This window comes from Pleurodeles waltl, chromosome 1_2 (assembly GCF_031143425.1).
Source record: "Pleurodeles waltl isolate 20211129_DDA chromosome 1_2, aPleWal1.hap1.20221129, whole genome shotgun sequence".
NCBI lineage: Eukaryota > Metazoa > Chordata > Amphibia > Caudata > Salamandridae > Pleurodeles > Pleurodeles waltl.
The window spans coordinates 170,879,943-170,902,837 of NC_090437.1; the positions used below are offsets into that span (position 1 = coordinate 170,879,943).

At 45.3% G+C, this 22,895-nt stretch overlaps 1 protein-coding gene across 5 annotated transcripts in view; it reads left to right on the forward strand.

Moving 5' to 3' along the window:
* LOC138299052 (zinc finger protein 419-like) overlaps nt 1-22,895 on the forward strand; it is a 233,787-nt gene that overhangs the window by 140,036 nt on the left and 70,856 nt on the right. For 4 of the 5 annotated variants that reach the window (XM_069237005.1, XM_069237014.1, XM_069237023.1 and 1 more), the window contains one exon: nt 17,060-17,170. The exons of the other annotated variant lie outside the window; for it this stretch is intronic. In XM_069237005.1, the coding sequence (XP_069093106.1) occupies nt 17,060-17,170 (111 nt within the window). The remainder of the gene's footprint in view (nt 1-17,059; nt 17,171-22,895) is intronic. 5 annotated transcript variants of the gene reach the window in all.

The following is a 22,895-nucleotide window of genomic DNA, read 5'->3' on the forward strand; positions in this document are numbered from 1 at the left end:
TACTCAGAGTTTAAGGAGCTTGAAGCTGAGAAGCAGTGTAATTTACTTTGGTTTGTACCAAAGGGGCATAACCCCTAGCCCCAGGTGGGCGCAGATGGACTTGCCTTTGGCGCATCAGTGGTGCATCTTCTGTGCCCTTCATTAATAGGGGACCAGCCAGAAAAACTAAAGGACGTAAGGAGCAAAAATGGCAGCTCAGAATGTGCCAAAATGTGCGACAGTGCATGTGCCTAAATGATAATTCCCCTTATTTTAAAAATACGACCCAACAGTTTTAGCAGCGACAGCAATCCAACAGTATAAAATTTTAAAAAAGGAAAAAGTTTAAAATAACAGTTCGATCACCCCGATGTAGTGGCTGACCTGACTGCCCATCTGGTTTGCATCCTTCATTAATAGGGGGCCAGCTGGAAACACTAGAGTGCATCAGGGACAACAATGGCGGCTTCAAATGTGTAAAAAGAGCATGCCTAAATGAAAATTCCCCTTATTTTGAAAACAGTTTTAGCATCGACAGCAATCCAGACAATGTAAAAACATTTCAAAAGGAAAAAGTTAAAAATAACAGTTCAACACCACCAGTGTAGTGCCTGACCCCGCATCCGCACTGCATCCTTCATTAATAGGGGACCAGCCAGAACACTAGAGCGAGTCAGGAGCAAAAATTGTGGCTCCAAAGGTGTGAAAGTGAGCGTGCCTAAATGATAATTCCCCTTATTTAAAAATGTGACCCAACAGTTTTAGCAGTGACAGCAATCCAAACTGTGTTAAAACATTTAAAAAGGAAAAAGTTTAAAATAGCAGTTCAGTCACCCCCGGCCCGGTGTAGTGGCTGATATTACCTCCACAGATTCCAACTCCAAGATTTTCTCTGTCTTCTGTCTCTCAAACACCAAAGAAGCAAAAACAGCAGAAGACATATCTAGAACTCCTCAGTCCTTACCACTGCCTGTCGCTCAGCTTCTCATCCTCTTCCACTAATGCCATTGAAACCCATAATTCCATTTAAGGATCTCATTCAAGGATTTCTGGAGCCTTTACAACTTTCGCTACCAAGTATGGTTCCAGAACCACATCTGTATCTCTGGTAGGAAGGAGCAAGAGACATCCTCACGTACTTTGTGTCCTCCGTCTTCATCAAGGGATACAGTACACACCCCAGAGAAGAATAAAAGGCACACAACTCATTCATTTCTGTGTTCTGATACAAATGAGTCTCATCCTTCGTACACACACACACATCTTCAGCAGTGTCCCATTCTCTTGTATCACCTGTAGACAAATCTCAACTTTTTATGAAGTCTTGTCCAAAGATTCATAAACACTCAAAATGCCTGTACAAATCCCTCATTGAGAAATATTAGAAGGGAGTTAAACCAAAGTAATCTCTGGACCAGATATCTCTTAAAAATTGTATTTTGACCCTCATCAGTGGTAAGTTGTTAGCCACTGATGTTCTAACAGATGGTAGCATCATTATCGGATCCTACTTTCACCCGGAGGAAGAGTCTCTTGCTGTGGTGAGATCTGTGAAAGAGTCCATTGGAATAAAATTACCTCTTCTCCCAGGGTGATGCCATTTTGTTAGAGCCAGTCTCGAGAGTGGTGTGGTTTCACTCTCTTTATTGCTTGGGAACCTGAGCAAATATCTTTTTTGTTCTGCTTCTCACTCCCTCTTATTGATACTTCCAAGAAACTCCTCATTCTACAATGTTGAGTATTGTGGAAACTTTACAACCAAGGGCGGCACAACACATCTTCTTTTGCTTGTCCCTGGCCTCTCAGACATAGCAGAAGAAAAATTATTTACGCCTGCTATGGTAAAAGCAGCAACTCTACTTCTTTGGTAAAATATAAGGCTCCTCAACAGGATTCTGAATGTCTAAGGTCCTCTCCAAAACCAGGCTTGAGCATAGTAACATCAGTGAGACTTAGACACACCTCAGGGCTAGAAACTACTGCAGCACCAGGGAAAGAGTAAACGGTGGGATGATGCTGGCAGAAAGGTCTGTGAAACATCTGTGACATATCTTAAGATCGTTAGCGCAACTGCTCTCCTAGGCAGTTAGCAGCCAGAAAACATGGACAACCCAGGGCTCTTCATGTACAATTTGCCCAAAAATTGGCAACAAGGCTTCTTAGGAAAACTCAGTGATTGCCATCCAAGTAACTCACTTCTAGCTCCTGATTCTGCTGAATTAGCTCTAGTGCCTGATGCAAAGGAATAGCAATCAGAAGTATTTCTTGGCTCAGTTTTAATATTTTTAAGTCTGAAGCCCAAGTGGATGATTCTTCTTTCTTTTCCAGGGGCTTCTCCTTTTTTTTCATTGCACCAATGATGAAAGAAAAATGTTTCAGGTAGCAGAATAAAACTAATAACCACAAATTCTTGAAGCAGTGGGTTCAGTCTCATAGTTGGCCATTTTAGCCACAACAATATCCGTAGGGACGGAGATATCCATATCAAAGACAATTATCCATACCCAAGACACCCTCAAAATCGACAACCTGTAAAAAAGTAATTCTTCAGGGGGCATACAATGACATCCTTCTGACCCTGACCCCCCCCTTTTGTTTCCTACTCCAGTGGGAGCAGTGGTTTGGTGGTATTGGGAAGAGGGAACTGTAACAATTACAGGAGACAAATATGTGGTCAATTTTATCTCATGGATACTTTCTACTTTTCAAGTCCATTCCACTACCAGTTCCTACAAAACTGTTATCTGAGTATCAAATTTTAGTTCTGATTTTAAAAAAATCATCTGCCTAGGTATATACTTCAGTTATTTTCTAGTACAAAAGACTGGTTCATTGGAAGAGCTCAGACCAATTTTAGAACTTCGGTTCACAAACAAATATATTAAAAGACAGATATTCTGAAGGTTGGACTTTCATTGAATTAATCTGCATCTAATACAAAGCAACTGAATGTTTGAGAAAGACTTTAAAATGTGTACTTTCATACATCAGTAGCTCCATAGTACAGAAAATACTTAGGATTAGTGGTAGAAGAGATCACTACCAAATGAGAGTTCTGCCGCTTGGTTTTAAATCAGCTCCTTCTTGAAAACTATGGCAGTGATAGTAACCCATTTCAGGTGTAAGATTATCTTCATTTATCCCTACCTGAATGACTGGCTTCAGTAGGCCAACATTCTGCAAAAGACAAACCAAGACCTCTGTATCATTCGTCCTGTATTATGCAAATTAAAGATTCAAATATGTCTGCAACCCTCATTCTTCCACAGTGGGTACCCTACCTATAGGCAATTATAAATACCATAAAATGAAAAGTGTTTATTTCGGCAAGGAGCCTATCTTACATATGGAACAGATGCCATCTGTGAATGAAAAACAACTGTCTAGAAGTCAGACAAATCTCGTTGCTCCTATGTTCTATGGCATCTAGTGTTTACATTGTCCCACATGCATGTCAACTAATGAGATCCTTGGAATGGTATTCTGAGGGAACAATGGTGTCAAAAGATGAACAATGAGGAAGACCATTTGATGTTAACTTCTGCGTCAGTTCAGTCTATAGCATGGCGGTGAAATAGTCAAAGGACCTGATTCCCACAGATAAACTTAGAACTGAAGTCTAAGTTTGGACCCGAAGTCTTAGTTTAGACCCAAAGACTTAAGGTCTAAGTTTACCTTTGTGAATCGGGTCCAGTGTGTTCTTCAAGGAGTCCCCTTTCAGAAAGAATATCATTTACAAGCAGTTGTTACAGATGTATCTCTGATAGGATCGGTGCGCACTTAAATCATCTGTTGGTTCAAGTATAGTAGATCAATAGGGAGAGAACATCTCACATAAATCTCGAGCTGAGAACAGTTTATCTAGTTCCTAAACAATTCATCCCATCCCAGGTCAAGAAGACAACAATCAGGATTCAGAAAGACGCCCTACCACCATGCGCTATATTAACAAGCAATGAGGCACCTTGTCTCGACCCTTGTCAATGGAAGCTCAATCGATTTGGCTTTGGACTTAAGCCAGGGATCTGTACATAAGTGATCCATATCCCAGGAGTGATGACCATGTAAGCAAATGTTCTCAGCAGCTATTATGATGCGAACCATGAATGGGTCCTGGGTGACCAGTTTTTAGAATATGTCTTCTAAGAAGGGAGAACACCCTCTTTAAACATCTTCATAACAACACAAAACAGAAAATGCCAAGATTTTGCATCCAGACAACCACAACAGGGATCGAGCATCAATGCCCTTTTAAGGGCTTGGTCAGAAGATTTTCTATGACTTTTGAGCCTATTCACAAGGCTACATGTAAGCACCTTGTCTGCAAAGCAGCATTTTTAGGAGCTATCACATCTGCTCAGACCATCAAGCCTTACACAGTGTTCCACTGTAACAGGGTAGTAATTAGGATACACACATTCTTCCAAAAGGTTATTTCTGATGTACACCAGTACTGGAACTTTCATAGATTAACATGCTTGAATCTTGCCCCGTCGTCAAAATGGAAGTCTCTGGTCCCATGTAATAGTAATACCATGCTAAAGATAGTGCAAGAAGGCCCTAGACCCTTCAATTTTGCAGTCTGTCATAGTCAATTTGAAAAAAGAGACCAAACCTATCCTTCAACCAATCGGGATGCAGTGTCCTTAAGAACACTCCTAAGAGAAGCTCCAGTCCCTCAGATTTTCTAGTGCACTTCATGCTAGGGAGTATCCACTGAGCACTGCTCAGCTTCTCAATATTTGGATACTTGATAAGACTATAGTCTCATTTTTAGGTCGAGCATAGCAGGGCGCAAGCACTGCTTTTCCGACGTTTTGCTATTTATGTGGGCTTTTGCCCACGGCATGCCCATCACTATCACTTGTCATGGGCTTACCTTTCAGAAATCCTTTGTTGTAATTGGCAAATGTTTTATGCTTGTCCCTCCTTGGGGCAGTTTTATTACCGCCGTGGACATCGACCCTTTTACATGGATAATTGCAGATTTACAGATACGTTTGACTGTGAGCTAACTTCTTTTTCCTGTTGTATCTCTCCTTCGCGCTCACGGGTGTGGCGCTTTGAATTGGCTTGCTTATGTCAACTGTTGTACTTTTCATTTTCAATTTGTGTGGCAAGAAAAGTCCAGTTAAAAGCTCTAACTCGAGCAAACGCGAGACTCATTGCATTGCAAATGCTTGTTCTTTATTGCTGTAAATGTTTTCACCTTCAGTACTCACAGTTCACCTTATCAGACTGCTAACGTCATGTCTGACGTGGAAATGAAAAATCTCTTCAGATCAGGGGTCTTCCAACTGAGGGGCGGGCCCCCCTAGGGGGGCCTCAAGTGATCCCAGTGGGTGTGGCAGGCTCTGGTCAAAAGAAGCATTATGCAGATAAAATGCTTTGTTTTAAGCAGAAAAAATGTATTGTATTTTTAAAAAGGTAACAGAACTCAAATGCAATGTTTAACTAAGTATAGACATATTTAAGCATTGTCAACTTAAAATGAATTAATAATAATTATAAAAAATTATGAGGGGGGCCCGATGATTAATTTCTTTCCACTGCTTTAGACCCTGTAATACTTGCGGCAAAAAGAGGTTACACTCTGAGCACCTGCACCAGGAGTGCATTTTTTGCCTTTACCCGGATTACTCTGCGAAGGACTGTAAGGTATGTTGTATCTTTTCTACAAAAACGTTATAGGACAGAGTACAAAGGCTGTTTATCTGACTACAAAAGCTCAAAACCAGGAAAGAGCTAGTTTCAAACTCTGACATTGAGGACTCCTTTCCGTCTTCCAGGAGATCCCACAAGAAATAGAGAGATCATCCCTTGCTAGATCCTCCTAAGACCAGCCCAAAAAAGCCTCAAAAAGACCGCCTCAAGGTCTTACAAAGACAGCAGCCCTTACACGTCTCTTCACAGTTCCAGGTCGCATTCATCAGTAAAGAGAGAAAACAACACTCTACCTCCTATAAAAGGTCTAAAACTCCTTCTCTGAGCCACCTACACCACCTCGTAAGCTCTCCCATACTTTCAAAAAATCTTCCTCAGCACCGGCTGCTGACAGATTGTCGACAGCACCCCACTGTTGACGAGAGTGTTGATGGTCAAGACGTATACAGCAGTATCATTGATGAAGATGACGGTCAACCATTTCTTCTTTGTCCACGTCTACCTCTTTCTCAATGATGACATCCTGACTAAGCGATCAATGCTCAAGATTGCCTCTTCTCGCGCTGGCAAAATCTCTTGTGTCGATGCTACTCACAGTGCTTCAGTCCACGCACCCATTGATGACAACTCCGCCTAAGATGGATACATCCTCCATCACTCTGACGACAACCCCATCAGCGACCTTGTTGTCTGTCCCGTCAACTACTCGAAAAAGACTCAAACATCAGGAATCGTTGCTGTGACCCTTGAAACATGCCTCTCCTAGTAAGGTGACTCCCCTCATACCAACTATTTGCTAGAGGAGGAAGAGGACTTGGATAACAGAGGGCCCTATAAGATCGCGCACAGTCCCTCCCAGTTAAATGTAAAATGTCAGGAGGAGGAGGAGGAATATAATGAGGTCTATGATGCACAATATTATGCTTCCCAGGAACAGCCATTGCAGGAGTAGATGGTGAGTCTGCCAAGTTCTGTAGTCTCTGACTTGCAATTCATGCTTTCGTATTACAAAAAAATGTTTCCACCCACTGGGGAGATGCCTCTTCAACCACCTGCGCCTGCTAGATCCCCAGTGCCTCAATCAACCACTCTGCTCCAGAGGCCTACATCTTTACCTCTCACAGCACTTTATACATCATCCACAGCTCTGCTCCACGACCCAGATATGTCAGAGGAAGAACAGGAGGAAGGAGAGCTCCATGAGGCTCATACGGAATAGGATGACAAGTAATCCCTCTCCCATTATCTCCTTCGCCCATGAAGGTCGACTCGCCTCCAGAAGATATTGGAGGTTTCCATAATTTACTTGAGAGGGCTGCTAAAAGATTTGTATTCCCAATGCCATCCAAGCAAATGGGCTTTTACTCATATGACTTTAATGAGCCGTTCCAGAAAAGTGTGTGCTTCATGCCTATTGTCAACTACATATGGGAGGAATGTTTGAAGGTAATGCCTAATCCTGCTATAGTCACTGCAGTTCTCCCACGCCTTGATAAGAAATATAAAGCCCGGAGGATGCTCCGGCCTTCCTAACTAGTCATCCACACCTGAATTCAGTTATTGCTCAAGCAGCTCAAAGACGATTTAAAAACCCCTCCACCCCGATTTCTGCACTTCCTGACAAGTAATGCAGACATTTAGACAATATCAGCAAACTTTTTTCACCTATGTCAGGCCTCACCGTGAGGGCAGCCAACACTCTGGCGGTGTCGGACAGATATAATAGAGAGCTATGGGTTGATATCGCCCCATACATAGATCAGCTTCCAGAAGAGGCCAAGATAGAAGCTTTTGCAAGAGGGAGAGAGAGGACATCAGCAGAAATTTTCTACTGCACCATGGACATCACCACCTCCAGCAATTCAGCAGCTTGCGGGTTCTGCTGGGCTCAGGAGACAAGACTGGTTAAAGGCTACTTCCTTTCACCTGGAAGTACAAAATAAGATCCTATATCTCCCCTTTGACGGACAAGCCTTGTTTCACAAGCATGTTAATGATGCTCTACAGGCAATTAAAACTGACAGTGAAACAATGAAATCACTTGGCACACTGCAGTTCAGGAAGTCTTCCTTTCGTGGAGCCAGAGGAATTGGAATGTCTTCATGTAGGGGAGGCTATCAACAATACAGATACCCCTCTTACACGTCTGCCTCCCAGCAGTTTCGTCCACATTACACCCAACGACAACCTCCACAAGTGGCATACAACAGACCTGCACCCAGGGGGTGAACAGCCCATCAGGTAAAGGGCTCCACTCGCCGCCATTAACCCTATCCCTCTCCCATCAAATTTTAGACTAGGGGGCAGAATATCCTCATTCCTCCATCGGTGGCAGGAGATAACATCGGACCAATGGGTCCTGGACCTGGTTCAGTTTGGACACACTATGAAGTTTGTCCAGATTCCACCTCTTAACACTCCTCACTTACCCGTTCCCAAACATCTTCATCAACTTAAATTGGAGGTGAAGTTCATGATTCAAAAAGGAGTGATAAAGAGGGTCCCTCTTTCCCAGCAAGGAAAAGGATTCTACTTGTGTTTCTTCCTAATTCGCAAAAAGCGGAAGGAATTGTGGCCTATCTTTGACCTCAGATCTCTTAACATCTGTCTCAAGAAACAATTGTTCCGCATTATAACACTACAAGATATCCTCCTTGGCCTAAACCACAGGGATTATATGTCCACTCTTGATCTGCAGGACGCGTACTTTCATATCCCTATCCACCCTTCTCACAGGCAGTTGCTCTGATTCACAGTAGCCGGCAGCCACTACCAGTTTCGGGGTCTACCCTTTGGTCTGAAATCATCCCCAGGATATTAATAAAGTGCCTCGCACCTGTGGCCGCATTCTTAAGCAACCAGAAGCACCAAGTCTTCCCGCGCTTGGGTAATTGGCTTGTCAAGGCTAAGTCTTATCAGAAAGGCATCTATTTCACTGTTCAATGAGCTTGGCCTTACTCTCAAATGGATAAAGTCCAGTCCTCCGCCCTCACGGACTACAACCTTTTTGGGCGCAAACCTGGGCACCACATCCAGCATAGCCTATCCCACTGCAGAAAGACAACAAGGACTGATGGCCAATCCCTTGTGTTTTGACATGGTCAATGAATAGTAAGTTGTTGGGAATGCCCTCCATCTCTTTCTCAGCAGATGTGTTTCCTGTAAAGAAATAGTATGGGGCTGGGAGGCTCCGAGAGATTTTCAAACTATTTAACTTTTCACCGGAACACTAAGGCACATTAAAGTAGGTGATCCTCACCATATATAAATGTTAGGGATTTGTACTTCTCCTCTTTAAATTGAGCCAGATGACATCTCGTGGTAATCCCTACTGACCACAACCAATACATTAGGGGCTAGATTGCCTTCTCTCTTCAAAGAGAATCTGTCAAATGAATGCAGGGTAGTCCATGTTCTCGCCCTCTCTCCAAAACCCCATGTAATAAAACAAACAAAACAAACCAAAAAACCTCAATGTAAAACAAAACTACCAATCACAACAAAGCCTATCCTCCCTGGACAGAGATCCTGCTGTGTCAGAGCAGTAAAGAATTCCTTAGCGCCCACACTCAGTTTAGCCCAGGTTCCACCAGAGTCCAGGCGATTGTTGTTAGCTGGATCAATGAATGAATGAATGAATCTTTATTGCCTGATTAATTTAAATCATTACAACATATTAAAATAATGAAAGCGAGAAAATATATATATATATATATATATATATATATATATATATATATATATATATATATAAAATAAACAGCAAAGGTTACCCTTCAGATGCCAAAGCGGATGCCTATTCGTAGCATCTTTTAGCTAAACACATTAAAATACTATAAAGCCCAGGAAATCGCCCACCTTGGGGTCCTAAAATGTTAATCACCAGCTGTTACACAAGTAGGTACCTGTAATACAACCTTCTGCGGGTACCAACTGATTGTTCGCCTGTTGACCCAGGCCCGTTTCCAACAAACCCCGGGACCAGCGCAACAAGATATGCATTAGCCAAGGGACTGCTGTGCATGAAGAACCTCTCTCAGCTCGTCATCCAGGGCCGTTGGATGACAGAGAGGGATGGTGTGGGTGGCAGAAGCCATCTCGTCAAAGCCGTTTCTTTGAGGGCCCCCCTCCCTCCACGGATATCCATGCTAGTTTGACTCCTTGCCTGGCGTAAGGCTAAACACAGCTTACAAAAGAATTTTCCAAAACGGGCTAGTTCCATGGGGACCACTGCGGTGAAAATAAGGCTTAGAGCTTTTCTTACATGTTCTCACCCCGTGTTTCAAGAACAGAGGTTTTAACAGGAGGTGCCGTTCAGTCACCAAGCAAGGGCAGCAGCATACAACATGTTTTATCGATTCAGTATGGTGTTTACACAACGTGCATCCATGCATGTGCCCTTGTACGATTTCCACTTCCATCGGTATTCCCAAGCAGGTAAGGTTAAAAGGCGCATCTTCAGAATGTTCTGGAACGCTCGCTCTCCTAGAGGCGCTTTTAGATAGGGCTGGCCTTTGGTGGTTGCATACGATTCACACAGGCCATCAGCTCCACGGATATCCCTAACTATTAAAATATCTTTGGCTCTAGAAGCTTGCACCCCAAGCTCTTTCAGTTTTTTCTTCAATACCGCTTTCGTGATGGCAGGGTCTGTAGAATAAGAAGGGGCCAAACTGAATTGTTCCTCAGCCTTTGTCAGATAGGTGTCCCAACTACTTGTTTTATTTTTGAAAATTACTTTCAAAGCCCCCCTGTGGCTGCATGCCACTGCTCTGCTGACACTTTGATAAACCGTTATCATATCCATTTTGCACATCAGGTCCATGCATATTATATCTAGTTCCAAACGTATCGCTGCATGCCTCGTTGATCTATGGATCTTGAGAATCCTTTTGTAGGCTCTCATCTGGGCATTCTCTAGAGTGGCTGTCAATTTGCCCGGGAAAGCCAAATGGCTGTAAGTGATTGAGGGAAGCAATTTTGCTCTTATCAACCTCCCTAGAGGCTCAAATGTGGGTGCCTTAAGCCGTTGATGGAGTTTTGCTGAAGTGTGGGAGAATTTTACTGCTTTGGAAGTCAATGCTGCTGCCAGGTGTGTTGTTCTCCCCGTATTTGATAGCCAGACCCCCAAGTCGTGATATTAATCTTCCAGCTCTACGCTTAGAGGTCCGAGTTTCCATGTTCTATGCAAATTTTTTGACTGACGGCTGAAAACCAGGACTTTTATTTTTCCTGCATTTGCTTTTAAAACATTTCTTTCATTGTAGTCATGCAGTATGTCCAGGCCCCTTATGAGCCCAATCCGAGTTTGGGCAAGCAAGACCGTATCGTCCGCGTATTGTAATATGGGTAGCACCAATTGCCCCAGCCTCAGAGGAAACGTATTTCCTCTGAGCAACTCAGCACCCAGGTCAGCTGTGTATAAATTAAAGAGAGTGGGGGCGATAACGCAGCTGAATCAATGGGGAAAGCAGTACCCTCAACATACTTCATCAGATCTTCATCTAATGCTGGGTTACACAAAATGCAGGCCGAGAGCTGCTTGCGGCCCTCCTGACTTTTACATTCAGTCCCCTGGGGAAAAGCAGCTCTGGTCTGACCTCCAAAATACACAGAAGCAACATTTATTTCACTTTAATTGAATTAAAGGAAAAGAAGCTAAGACGTTCTGCACCACTTATCTTTAGGAACACCTTCATTTTTAAAGACATTGTGCAACAAATATGTAAAAACGTGTTAATCTTTTCAAAATTGAAAAAGGGGTATTCCTCCAACATATGGAATTGTTTCACATTACTACATCGGATTATGGGGTTCATTTTGACCTCAGCGGTCTTTTTTCAAGTCTGCCGACGTACCGCCGTTCTGAAGACCGCCAGTGGTGGCGGTTTTCCGCTCGGCGTATTATGACTGTTGGCAGCTCTCCGTCCTTTTATGGACGGAGAGCCTCCAACATCCATACTGGCGGTCGGCGGGGAAGTGGAGGTTGCTCCACCGCCACGTCAACAGAACACCGCCCACCGAATCACGTCCTGTGATTCGGCGTGGCAGTGTTCTGTTGACGGTGTGGTGTCGGCGGAGCAGCCCCCATGGATCACGTCCCCTCCCGGAGGATCGACGGACCAGGTAAGTCAATCGTCCGTTAGGGGAGGGGGGTGGGTGGGTGTTGTGTGCGTGCATGGGGGTGTGCGTCTGTGTATGTAGTGGGGGGGTGTGAGTGCGTGTATGCTTGCGGGGTGTTGTGAGTTTGGGAATGAGTGCGTGTATGTCTGTAGGTATGTCTATATGGTTGTGTGCGTGTATGTTTGAATGTGGGTGTGCGTGTCTGACTGTGTGTGGATGTTGACATGTATGTCGGTGTGTGTGTGTATGTGTGTTGGTGGTGCCTGCATGCGTGTTGTGTGTGAATGAGTGATGTGATGTTGGGGGTGGGGAGGGGGGTCCTGCCACCTTTGGGGGGTGGCAGGGGTGGTGGGGGGTGTAGGGGAGGGAGTCGGGGTAGGGGGTGGGGGAGACCCCTATCAGTGCCGGGGAAGAAATTCCCTGGCACTGATAGGTTCCAAACCGCATGAAATCCATGGCGGTCAGCCGGGTCCAAATACCGCCGGCGGTATAGTGACGACCGCCGGGCTGGAGACCCAGGTCTGCAGCCCAGCGGTCGTCTCCGCCCGCCAGGAGAAGCGGCGGATGACCATGGCGGTAACCGCCGTGGTCATAATTGCAAAAAAATGACCGCCAGCCTGTTGGCGGTCTTACCGCCACTTCTCCGCCATCCGCCAGGGTCGTAATGACCCCCCATATCGCTGCATTGAGATGCGTTTTTCAAAAATGATTGTTTTAAAACATACACTTTAAAACATTCATTCCTCCTCCATCCTTGACAACGATGCTATTAGTGAACCAAGAGACAGGTTATTTGTCATTTACACCATCTGGGTGACTTAGGTAGTTGTTATACTGGAACAGCATTATAGTTTATTTAACCAAACACAAGAGAAGATTTTGTACTACACACATCCTGAACTGATGTATGTCAGGGTGTTCTTATATGTGATAATGAACATGAAGGAGAATAAGTGAAATATAATAATTACCTAAAACCACACTATTTGGTGAAGTAGAGAATCCATTTTTTCTGATTTCATATTATGCAATTCAGCCACTAGATGGATATTTCTGGTTCTCTTTAATTTTACTTCAAACGTTTATGCTTCATCTTTAAATCATGATGTGGGATGTTAGAGCTCTGGGTAGCAGACAGAAGCCACATGAACGCTCCACTCATTTTGGGCTTGAGGAGCCTAGAAAACCTCAAGCTAAGCAACAGCCAGGAATCTGGGTTGATCTTGTTTCAAGCTTTCAGTGGCTCGCCCACCTCTGTTACACAATAGCAATTAAGGTGACAAAGGTTCAGATAAGGATATGGGTTGACTATCATCAAACATTTGGTGAAGCAAAAATTCGAACACCACAGTGCAGGACCCCTTGTTTCAAGATTTAAAGCTTTCAAATACACCATATTTTAGTGAGTAGACTATGAAACCGGGTGTTCTTTTCTCCATGGGTATGATCAAGTGATTGTTGGGCTACAGTTCAGTTTTCTTATCACATACTTAATGTCAACGTTTAGTTATATTTAAGTTTTTCCTACTTCTTTTTAAAAAAGGAACAGTGAAATATATTTGGAAAGTGATTACCAAAGAGTGCATATTTTGTCACACAGGGTGACCGAGATTAATAAAGAAAAACATGCTTTCTGGTTCCTTAGTTTCCATTTTGCTCATTATACAGCCAGGATGTGAGTAGTTCGATGTTGAGCCTGTGGGGCTACTCTCACCTAAGAAATGTCACTGTGCTGTGAAACCTGCCCTTACCTTGAATACAGAGTTCACAACTGGCATATTTTATCAACGTGGTAAGGCTAGGATTAAATGTTAAGCTCATAGTGCCATGGCTAAAACTTTCCCACTGGCTTATTTCTAGTAGGGGAGGTTGGGTGTTTGTGCCTGCCCACCTCCGTAGATTGTACACATTGTCGGAGGGTCTGTGTCACGGATATATTTTTATATCGCTCAATACTTTATTAAAGCCTGGTTCAAAGTGTTCTTAATGTTTACAGATAGAAGACTATGGACATAAGGAGATCTGTTTCACCCAATTAACTAATAAGGTTTGTACACTTGAGTCACCAAAAGTAGCGATAGCAGACAGAGAGGGTTTACTTTAGAGTGCAGTAGAGTTATAGCAACCAAGATACAGCATAACACAGGATTGTCAAATCAGTGACTCTTCCAGATACTACCAACTTAATTTACAGGACAGTATGGAATGAAACACTCAAACAACTCACTGTCCACGCCATATACATACTTCACTTCCACTACGCCCACCATGCATCCACGCCTCCACCCTCTTGGCACCAGCGCAACCCTTGGTCACACCACATACCCCTCCCCCCTGAGAAATTGTTTGTGAGTGCGTGATCTAATACATATCCAACTCCATCACAGTATTCAGTCAAAACATAGTTGAAAGTTCCCTGTCCTCTCATTGAGGTGTATTTTACCATTATGCATGGGATGTTCCAAACTGCTCTATCTTGTGTGCCATACTTTCCTTCATAGCCCTCATCAATTTCTAATGATACCTCAACTACTGTTAGGGAGCCAGAACAGGGCTAAAAACACTGACAGACTCACCAGACCTAAGCAGATCACTAGTGCCTGTGGAATGATGGTGTCCCTTATTCAGTGGGTAAGTTCTCCCTGGCCGATCCACAAGGGCATACTTTTACCTTTATTAGGTGTTCATAAAACATTTATTGCTGTGCCACGAGGAAACATTATTGTGGCACACCAAGAATGTATTTTTTTTTCCAAAGATCCTATATAGAAAAATTAGGGCCAAAAGCCATTGCCTAAAATGAGACGTATTCATTAATGTATTATATTCCAGGTTTGAAGAACATTCACTAGTGATGAAAATGTATAGCATTCTTTCCGCTAACAATGCTATGTACTGCACTGTCAGGATTCCTTCCTCTTTGCATAGTAAATAAAGGTATGAAAGGTCAATGTGAAATTGCTATTAACAGATCACAGGAAATGCAGGGAGCCGTGACATTCTTTGTTTTAAAGGAGCTGGTGTGTTTCCAGGTATTGTTTTAAAACCTTGCAAGACTTTGCAGGCAGAAGCTTTTCATGTCAAACATTCATGGTTTTTAGCATCTATTTTTTTTAAAGCTGCATACATAAATCAACCACTGTTGACATTAGCACTGTTGTACATCTGATTCCTCCCCATCCCACCTCCGTCTCCTTATTTGTTGAAACATGCATGTTTTGAGGCTCCTCTTGACTGTGCGACCTTAGAAATTTTACTAAATTGCACATCTTGCACAGTTCTGTTTCCGTGTGTGGACAGCCTGAATTAAAATTTTAAGTCGAATATAGAAGCGCACAGGCACTGGTCTTTTCGATCTGTCTTAATCTATTCTGTGGGCTTTAACTATGCCCATCTCACGCCCATCACTTTCATTCGTTCCTGGGCCTGCCTTTCAAAATTCCCTTGATTTTGTAGGGAAATGCTTTACGTTTGCCCCACCTTGAGATTGGTTTGTTACCACCTTGGAGACTGACCCTATCACATGGATTATTGCACATTCGGAGAGATACCTTAGTGTGGAGCACAATTTTTTTTAACTTTTGCTTCACAGCTTCACGCTGTTGTTTCTTACTTTTCCTTATTTTGGGCATGCCGCTGTTTCTTTTTTATTTATTTCACATTTATTTCATTTTTTTTTTTTAAAGGTTCATAGAGCGTGAACTCAATCGGAGAAGCGCTTTACATGAGTTTGTGGAGTTTCATATAGCGCAAACTCGATTGGAGGCACGCTTTATATAACAGTGAAGTTTTGTATATAGCGTGAACTCAATCAGTGGAGCGCTTTACATGACTATCACAAGTTTAGCAGTTGCAAATATACAAACTGGAGCAGTTACAACAGTAAAAAACACAGAAATCCTCAACGCGGCTCTCCCTGCAGAACAGGGAGAGCCAATACTACAATAATCACTGCACACTGGGAAACTCGCCCCATAATGCTTTACAAACATTTCGTTGTGAAAATATTTTTGCCCATAACTCAACCTATGGTGGTCCTAGGACAATAGGACCATCATCAAAACCTTCAGCACAATGCACTCTTTCTCTCTAGGTCATCTCTGTGTCCTCATGCTAGGCGGGGGGGGGTACCCCAACATAGTAACCTCTCCCCCCGTTCAATATCTTTATAAGCTCTTGCATGGCTGGAACTTATGTTTTACAGCCGGGGGTAGTTTGTATTTTAAGGCCCTTCTTTGTAATAGTTTTGCAGTATGCCTGTTAGGCCTCAAAACGTGTAAGGCACTACCCTCTCTAGAGGCTACATACAGTTACACTGCATTACTTTCTGCTATTTTGTTTTCATGTCGTTGTGCCCCCTGGGGGCTGACTATAGGTTTACATGATCATGTTTCTTACAAATGCTATTTTTATTAAGGTGTCCACGAGGGGCTGTTTTAAGCATTATAGTCAAGACACTACAATATTTGCTGCACTCAGAAACTCGCCCCGTAATAAATAATTACAATATTTTCATTTTTTGCTGCAGATAGAAGAAAAAGGTAAATTGAACAGCTTTAGTTATATGCAGGGCCACTAGAATTTTGTGGCAGAGAGGACCAAATCATGCGGTAGGGTCAACCAATTTATATGGCAAGAAAAGACCAGTTATGCATTTACAAGCTCTAACGCAAGCAAATGCAAGACATATTGCATTGCAAATGCTTGTTTTAATTTGTGGTTGCTTTGGGCCTCCCTAAAAGGAAACTCCAAATCCATTTTTTACCTGTATCGAAAAAAATCATACTCTTGCAAATTTGCCAGGACTACTTTAAAAATATGACATTTAATTAATTTTGAAAATGTTAAGACATTGGGAGGGGGTTGATTCTTTACTTAAATGGAAAATTAATTATACAGTAAATGTCCTAGTGAGCAAAGTGCCTCTATCACCATTTATTTTCAGACATTAATTCTGATCTTCTGTAATTTTAAAGATTAAAGAATAACCTCAATGAGGTCACTCAGTTACACACTATGTATACTTTTAACTAATGAAGTTGGTAGATTAATTTACCCTGTGAATAGAGATGAAGCATATTTAAAACAGTAAACTCAAAACCAGAAGAACATAATTGATGGTCTGAAGTTGACTAACGTATGGTAAAAGTGCAGCGTTCAATCTATCAGAAAGAGAAATATTGAAACTTCAAAAGGGAAGAAGGAAGATGTTCATGGTTTAACATAGAAACAAAGCCAGAGGGAAGCTGTCCGTGTGAGAGTGTACATTGGGCAACTTTGTTTACTTTTTCAGGTGCAGAAACTTCCCATCCTGATGTGGGCAAAAAAAGCAAAGAAAAAAAGCAGTGCTTGAAGGATCTTCAGGACGTAGACCTGAGGGAAAGCACCACCCACCAAACAACAGGTTAGGAAGAACTAAATGAATGTGTTATCTATTGAAATTGTATTCAGAAGAACCAGATGCCTGAAAGCTTCCATTTAATTATCTGTAGAGAAGGCTTTAAATATTCTTATTCCTAATTCCCGCTGCCATTCTGATGATAAAGTTAATTCAGGAAAAATGATCTGGTTGGTTACTTATAACATTTTGAAGGTGGGGGATACATTATAAATTAAATTTATAACTGTAACTTTATAATTTGTGAGGTTTGTGTAGTTTAAATTTGGTTTGTATAGGGAACATACGTTTTCCTAACTGTAACTCAGCTTTAACCTTTTGTTTTTGTAATTTAATTTAAATTTTTTAAAACTTTTAATAAAAAAATGTGTTTCAAATCGTAGAGTCCATTGTTACAAGTGGAGCGTTGTTATGATGAGTGTTCTACAGTGGAGGAGAGTGTTGTAAAGTCTATTGACATAGACAGGAGTATTATAGATTTGGAATCTAGTGGAGTACAGTGTAGTAGCGTATTGTACAGTGTAGTAAAGTGTTATACAGTGTAGTGGCATGGTGTCTCATATAGTGAATTCAAGCATCATAGACTGGGGCAGCGAGTTGTACAGTGGAATAGCATGTCCAACAGTAGAGTAGGGTGTCATAGACTGCCATAGAGTGGATTAGAGGAATTTAGAGTGGAGTAGGGTAAGGTAGAGTGCCATAGAGTGGAGTCAAGCGGAGTTTCGTAGAATACAGTGGAGGAGTGTGTTATGGAGTGGCGTGCCATTTCATTTAGTGGACGTATCGTAGAGAAAGGTTTAGTGGCTTGTTGTTGAGTGTCATACAGTGTAGTACAGTGGCGTAGAGTGAATGAGCATCGAGTGGAGTAGAGTGGCATAGAGTGTAGTACAGTGTTATAGAGTGGATTATAATGGTGTGGAGTGGTACAGCATATAGTTGAGTAAAGTATCATAAATTGGAGTAACATATTGTACAGTAGAGTGTAGTGGGGTGTTGTACATTGTTGGGAGAGGATGTAGCACAGCGGTCAGAGCAACCTCCTCGGGAGCTGGAGATACAGGTTAGAGCATCGGCGCAACATCCCGTGATTCTGGGCAAATCACTTAGGTGGTCATTACAACCCTGGCGGACGGTGTTAAAGCTGCGGTAATACCGCAAACAGGCCGGCGGACAAAAAAAGGGAATTACGACCCTGGCAGAAACCGCCAACTAAGACAGCCACTTTAACACACCGCCCGCCACGGCGGTACAGACAAACAACGCGGCGGACAGCGCCAACAGACAGGCGGGAGATAATGTACCACCCACACTATCACAACACACCAATCCGCCACCTTTTCTGGGGCGGATTCACCGTGGAAAAAAACACGGCGGAAACAGCTTTTGCTATGGGAAAACGCTCACCTCAACACATCCCACGAGGAACGAGGACACCATGGAGCCGGAACTACAAATACCCCCAGCCCTTGCATTCCTGCTCATCTACGACCAACAGCGACATAGGCGCAGAAGATACCGGTGAGTACTGCACCTACGACACGGGGGAGGCAAAAGTTAGGGGGACACCCACCAAACACCCCCACCCCCACACTCGCATATCACAACGTACACACCAATGCAGTCACAAAAATCACAGTAACAACCCACAATCCCCCCGGAAGAATTCAAAGACAAAGTGAATTGCGGTCAAACTTTGTATTGTGCCAATATACTACTCATAAAAAAATATACTGATATATATATCACGAAATCTGTCAAAAATAAATGTACAATACAAGAAGTAGTGCAGATATGTACACAACAATGTCCGTGCACAAACAGTCCAAAAATGCATGGGCGAGGCCCATAATAGATACCTGACCAAAATCCGAGGGAACACTGCCGGGGCATCAGATTGAAACAATACAGCCACCTCAGGGGGAAGGGAAGAGGGGGCACCTCAGCCAGATGAATGCGAAGCCAGATCCACGACGGGGCTCCATGTCCATTGATGTATCCTGGGGAGTGCAAAGCCACAGTCTCTCAAGTCTCTACAGTGGGTGGCTTGCCCACTGTGCCATCCTGGGGAGTGCAAAGCCACAGTCTCTCAAGTCTCTACAGTGGGTGGGTTGCCCACTGTGCCATCCTGGGGAGTGCAAAGCCACAGTCTCTCAAGTCTCTACAGTGGGTGGGTTGCCCACTGTAACATCCTGGGGAGTGCAAAACCACAGTCTCTCAAGTCTCTACAGTGGGTGGGTTGCCCACTGTGCCATCATGGGGAGTGCAAAGCCACAGTCTCTCAAGTCTCTATAGTGGGTGGCTTGCCAACTGTGTCATCCTGGGGAGTGCAAAGCCACAGTCTCTCAAGTCTCTACAGTGGGTGGGTTGCCCACTGTGCCATCCTGAGGAGTGCAAAGCCACAGTCTCTCAAGTCTCTACAGTGGGTGGGTTGCCCACTGTGCCATCCTGGGGAGTGCAAAGCCACAGTCTCTCAAGTGTCTACAGTGGGTGGGTTGCCCACTGTGCCATCCTGGGGAGTGCAAAGCCACAGTCTCTCAAGTCTCTACAGTGGGTGGGTTGCCCACTGTGCCATCCTGGGGAGTGCAAAGACACATCTTCGCAAGTAGATGCAGTTCTCTACTGGTACTGGGTTGGTCTGGTGCCCAGACTGGATGAGTCTCCCCGTGAAAGTACATGTCCTGTCACAGTCCCAGCTGCACATGGGAGAACGATGCCTGATGTGCCGGACTATTCATACCCACACGGTCTTGGCCTTGTTCAGCGGTCTTCACCATGGCAGTCTTTGGCCTGTTCAGCGGTCTTCACCATGGCGGTCTTTGCCCTGTTCAGCGGTCTTCACCATGGCAGTCTTTGGCCTGTTCAGCGGTCTTCACCATGGCGGTCTTGGCCTTGTTCAGCGGTCTTCACCATGGCAGTCTTTGGCCTGTTCAGCGGTCTTCACCATGGCGGTCTTTGCCCTGTTCAGGGGTGCTTTGCCATGGTGGTTCTGGTACGGATATTGGTGTGTGGCATGACGAACTCCACACTGGACGTTGGTGTGTGGCATGACGAACTCCACACTGGACGTTGGTGTGTGGCATGACGAACTCCACACTGGACATTGGTGTGTGGCATGACGATCTCCATACTGGACGTTGGTGTGTGGCATGACGATCTCCACACTGGACGTTGGTGTGTGGCATGACGATCTCCATACTGGACATTGGTGTGTGGCATGACGAACTCCACACTGAACGTTGGTGTGTGGCATGACGAACTCCACACTGGACATTGGTGTGTGGCATGACGATCTCCACACTGGACATTGGTGTGTGGCTTGACGAACTCCACACTGGACATTGGTGTGTGGCATGACGAACTCCACACTGGACGTTGGTGTGTGGCTTGACGTTCCATCATTGCCCAGCGGGACTGTGGGATTCTGGACCCTCCTGGGCTGTGACTCCGACGGTGGCGGTGGTCTCCTGACCAGTAACGATACTTGGGCCCTCCTGGGCTATGACTCTGGCGGTGGTCTCTGAACCAGTGACGATACTTGGGCCCTCCTGGGCTATGACTCTGGCGGTGGTTTCTGGACCAGTAACGATACTTGGGCCCTCCTGGGCTGTGACTCCGGCGGTGGCGGTGGTCTCCTGACCAGTAACAATACTTGGGCCCTCCTGGGCTATGACTCTGGCGGTGGTCTCTGGACCAGTGACGATACTTGGGCCCTCCTGGGCTATGACTCTGGCGGTGGTTTCTGGACCAGTAACGATACTTGGGCCCTCCTGGGCTGTGACTTTGGTGGTGGCGGTGGTCTCCTGACCAGTAACGATACTTGGGCCCTCCTGGGCTATGACTCTGGCGGTGGTCTCTGGACCAGTGACAATACTTGGGCCCTCCTGGGCTATGACTCTGGCGGTGGTTTCTGGACCAGTACCGATACTTGGGCCCTCCTGGGCTGTGACTCCGGCGGTGGCGGTGGTCTCCTGACCAGTAACGATACTTGGGCCCTCCTGGGCTATGACTCTGGCGGTGGTCTCTGGACCAGTGACGATACCTGGGCCCTCCTGGGCTATGACTCTGGCGGTGGTTTCTGGACCAGTAACGATACTTGGGCCCTCCTGGGCTATGACTCTGGTGGTGGTTTCTGGACCAGTGACGATACTTGGGCCCTCCTGGGCTATGACTCTGGCGGTGGTCTCTGGACCAGTGACGATACTTGGGCCCTCCTGGGCTATGACTCTGGCGGTGGTCTCTGGACCAGTGACGATACTTGGGCCCTCCTGGACTATGACACTGGCGGTGGTCTCTGGACCAGTGACGATACTTGGGCCCTCCTGGACTATGACTCTGGCGGTGGTTTCTGGACCAGTAACGATACTTGGGCCCTCCTGGGCTGTGACCCTGGCGGTGGTCTCTGGACCAGTAACGACGGTGCTGGCGGTTGTGTCTGGACCGCCGGAAATGATGGCGCACTTCTCCGCCGTGACACTCACAACAGGTTGGGGAGACTTCCTCGGGACCTTCCCCACCTTCTTTGGAGTTACAGATGACTCACCAATCGCCTTGGATCCCATTTCACTTTTTGTCCCACCAGGAGTCTTGACACGGTCCCGTCGTCCACTCTCCAATTTCAGAGCCTTTACAGGGGGTGGGCTGACAGTGCCTTGGCTCCGGGTCCTACTGCCTGCCCTGATGGACAGGGCACTCCAAAAACCTGGAACACGCACCACTGGTACTGGAGACTTTTTGGCTGAGGCGCTACGACAGGACTGATGAACTGGAGGTGGTGGGGGGGCAAAAAGGTCAATTTGACAGAGGGACAGTTTCTGACGGACACTGGGATGGGTAGCTGGAGGGGCTCTGGGAGTGGAGGAATAGGAGGTGGTTGTAGGAGGTGTCACTTTAGGTGTTTTGGGTGCAGGTGCAGGTAGTGGAGGCTGTCGTGAGGTGGATGGATGTTGGGTGAGTGATTGCCGGCGTTTGTGTACTTTGGGAGGGGGTGTCACAGACACACTGGGAGGGGACACAGGGGACGTGTATATGGCAGTGGAGGTGGTGAGTGCAGGTGAGCGGCTTGTGGTGCTGGGTGTCCTGGTGCGAGTCCTAGTGCCTGTAGATGTGGTGCATGCAGGTGTGTGTGTAGACGACACTGGGAGGGAGGAGGGAGAAGAGGAGGAGGGGGACACAGTGGAGACAGTGGATGTTGCTGTATCTGTATGTGATGCTTGTGTGAGTGCCTGTGGTGTGTGTGGTGCCTATGTTTACTTGAGCTACTTGTGTGTGTTGACTTGTGTGCATGCTGGTCTGTAGGTGTGCTTGGGATGGGCTGGGGTACAGGGGATTGGGTCTGGGTGGAGGAAGTTGGAGGGGGGAGGCTGGACACAGGGACAATGGCTGCCATCAGTGCTGAGGCCAGAGATTGCAGGGTTCGCTGAAGGACAGCCTGACCAGAATGAATGCTTTCCAGGAATGCATTACTGTGTTTCAACTCTCGTTCTACACCCTGGATGGCATTCACAATGGTAGACTGCCCAACAGTGAGTGACCTGAGGAGGTCAATGGCCTCCTCACTGAGGGCAGCAGGGGTGACTGGGGCAGGGCCTGAGGTGCCTGGGGCGAAGGTGATGCCCACCCTCCTGGGTGAGCGGGCACGGGGCGAACGCTGAGGGGCTGCTGGGAGGGCGGTGCTGGTAAGGGAGGTGGCGGCTGTACCTGTAGAAGTGGGGCGCACAGATGGTGCCACCAC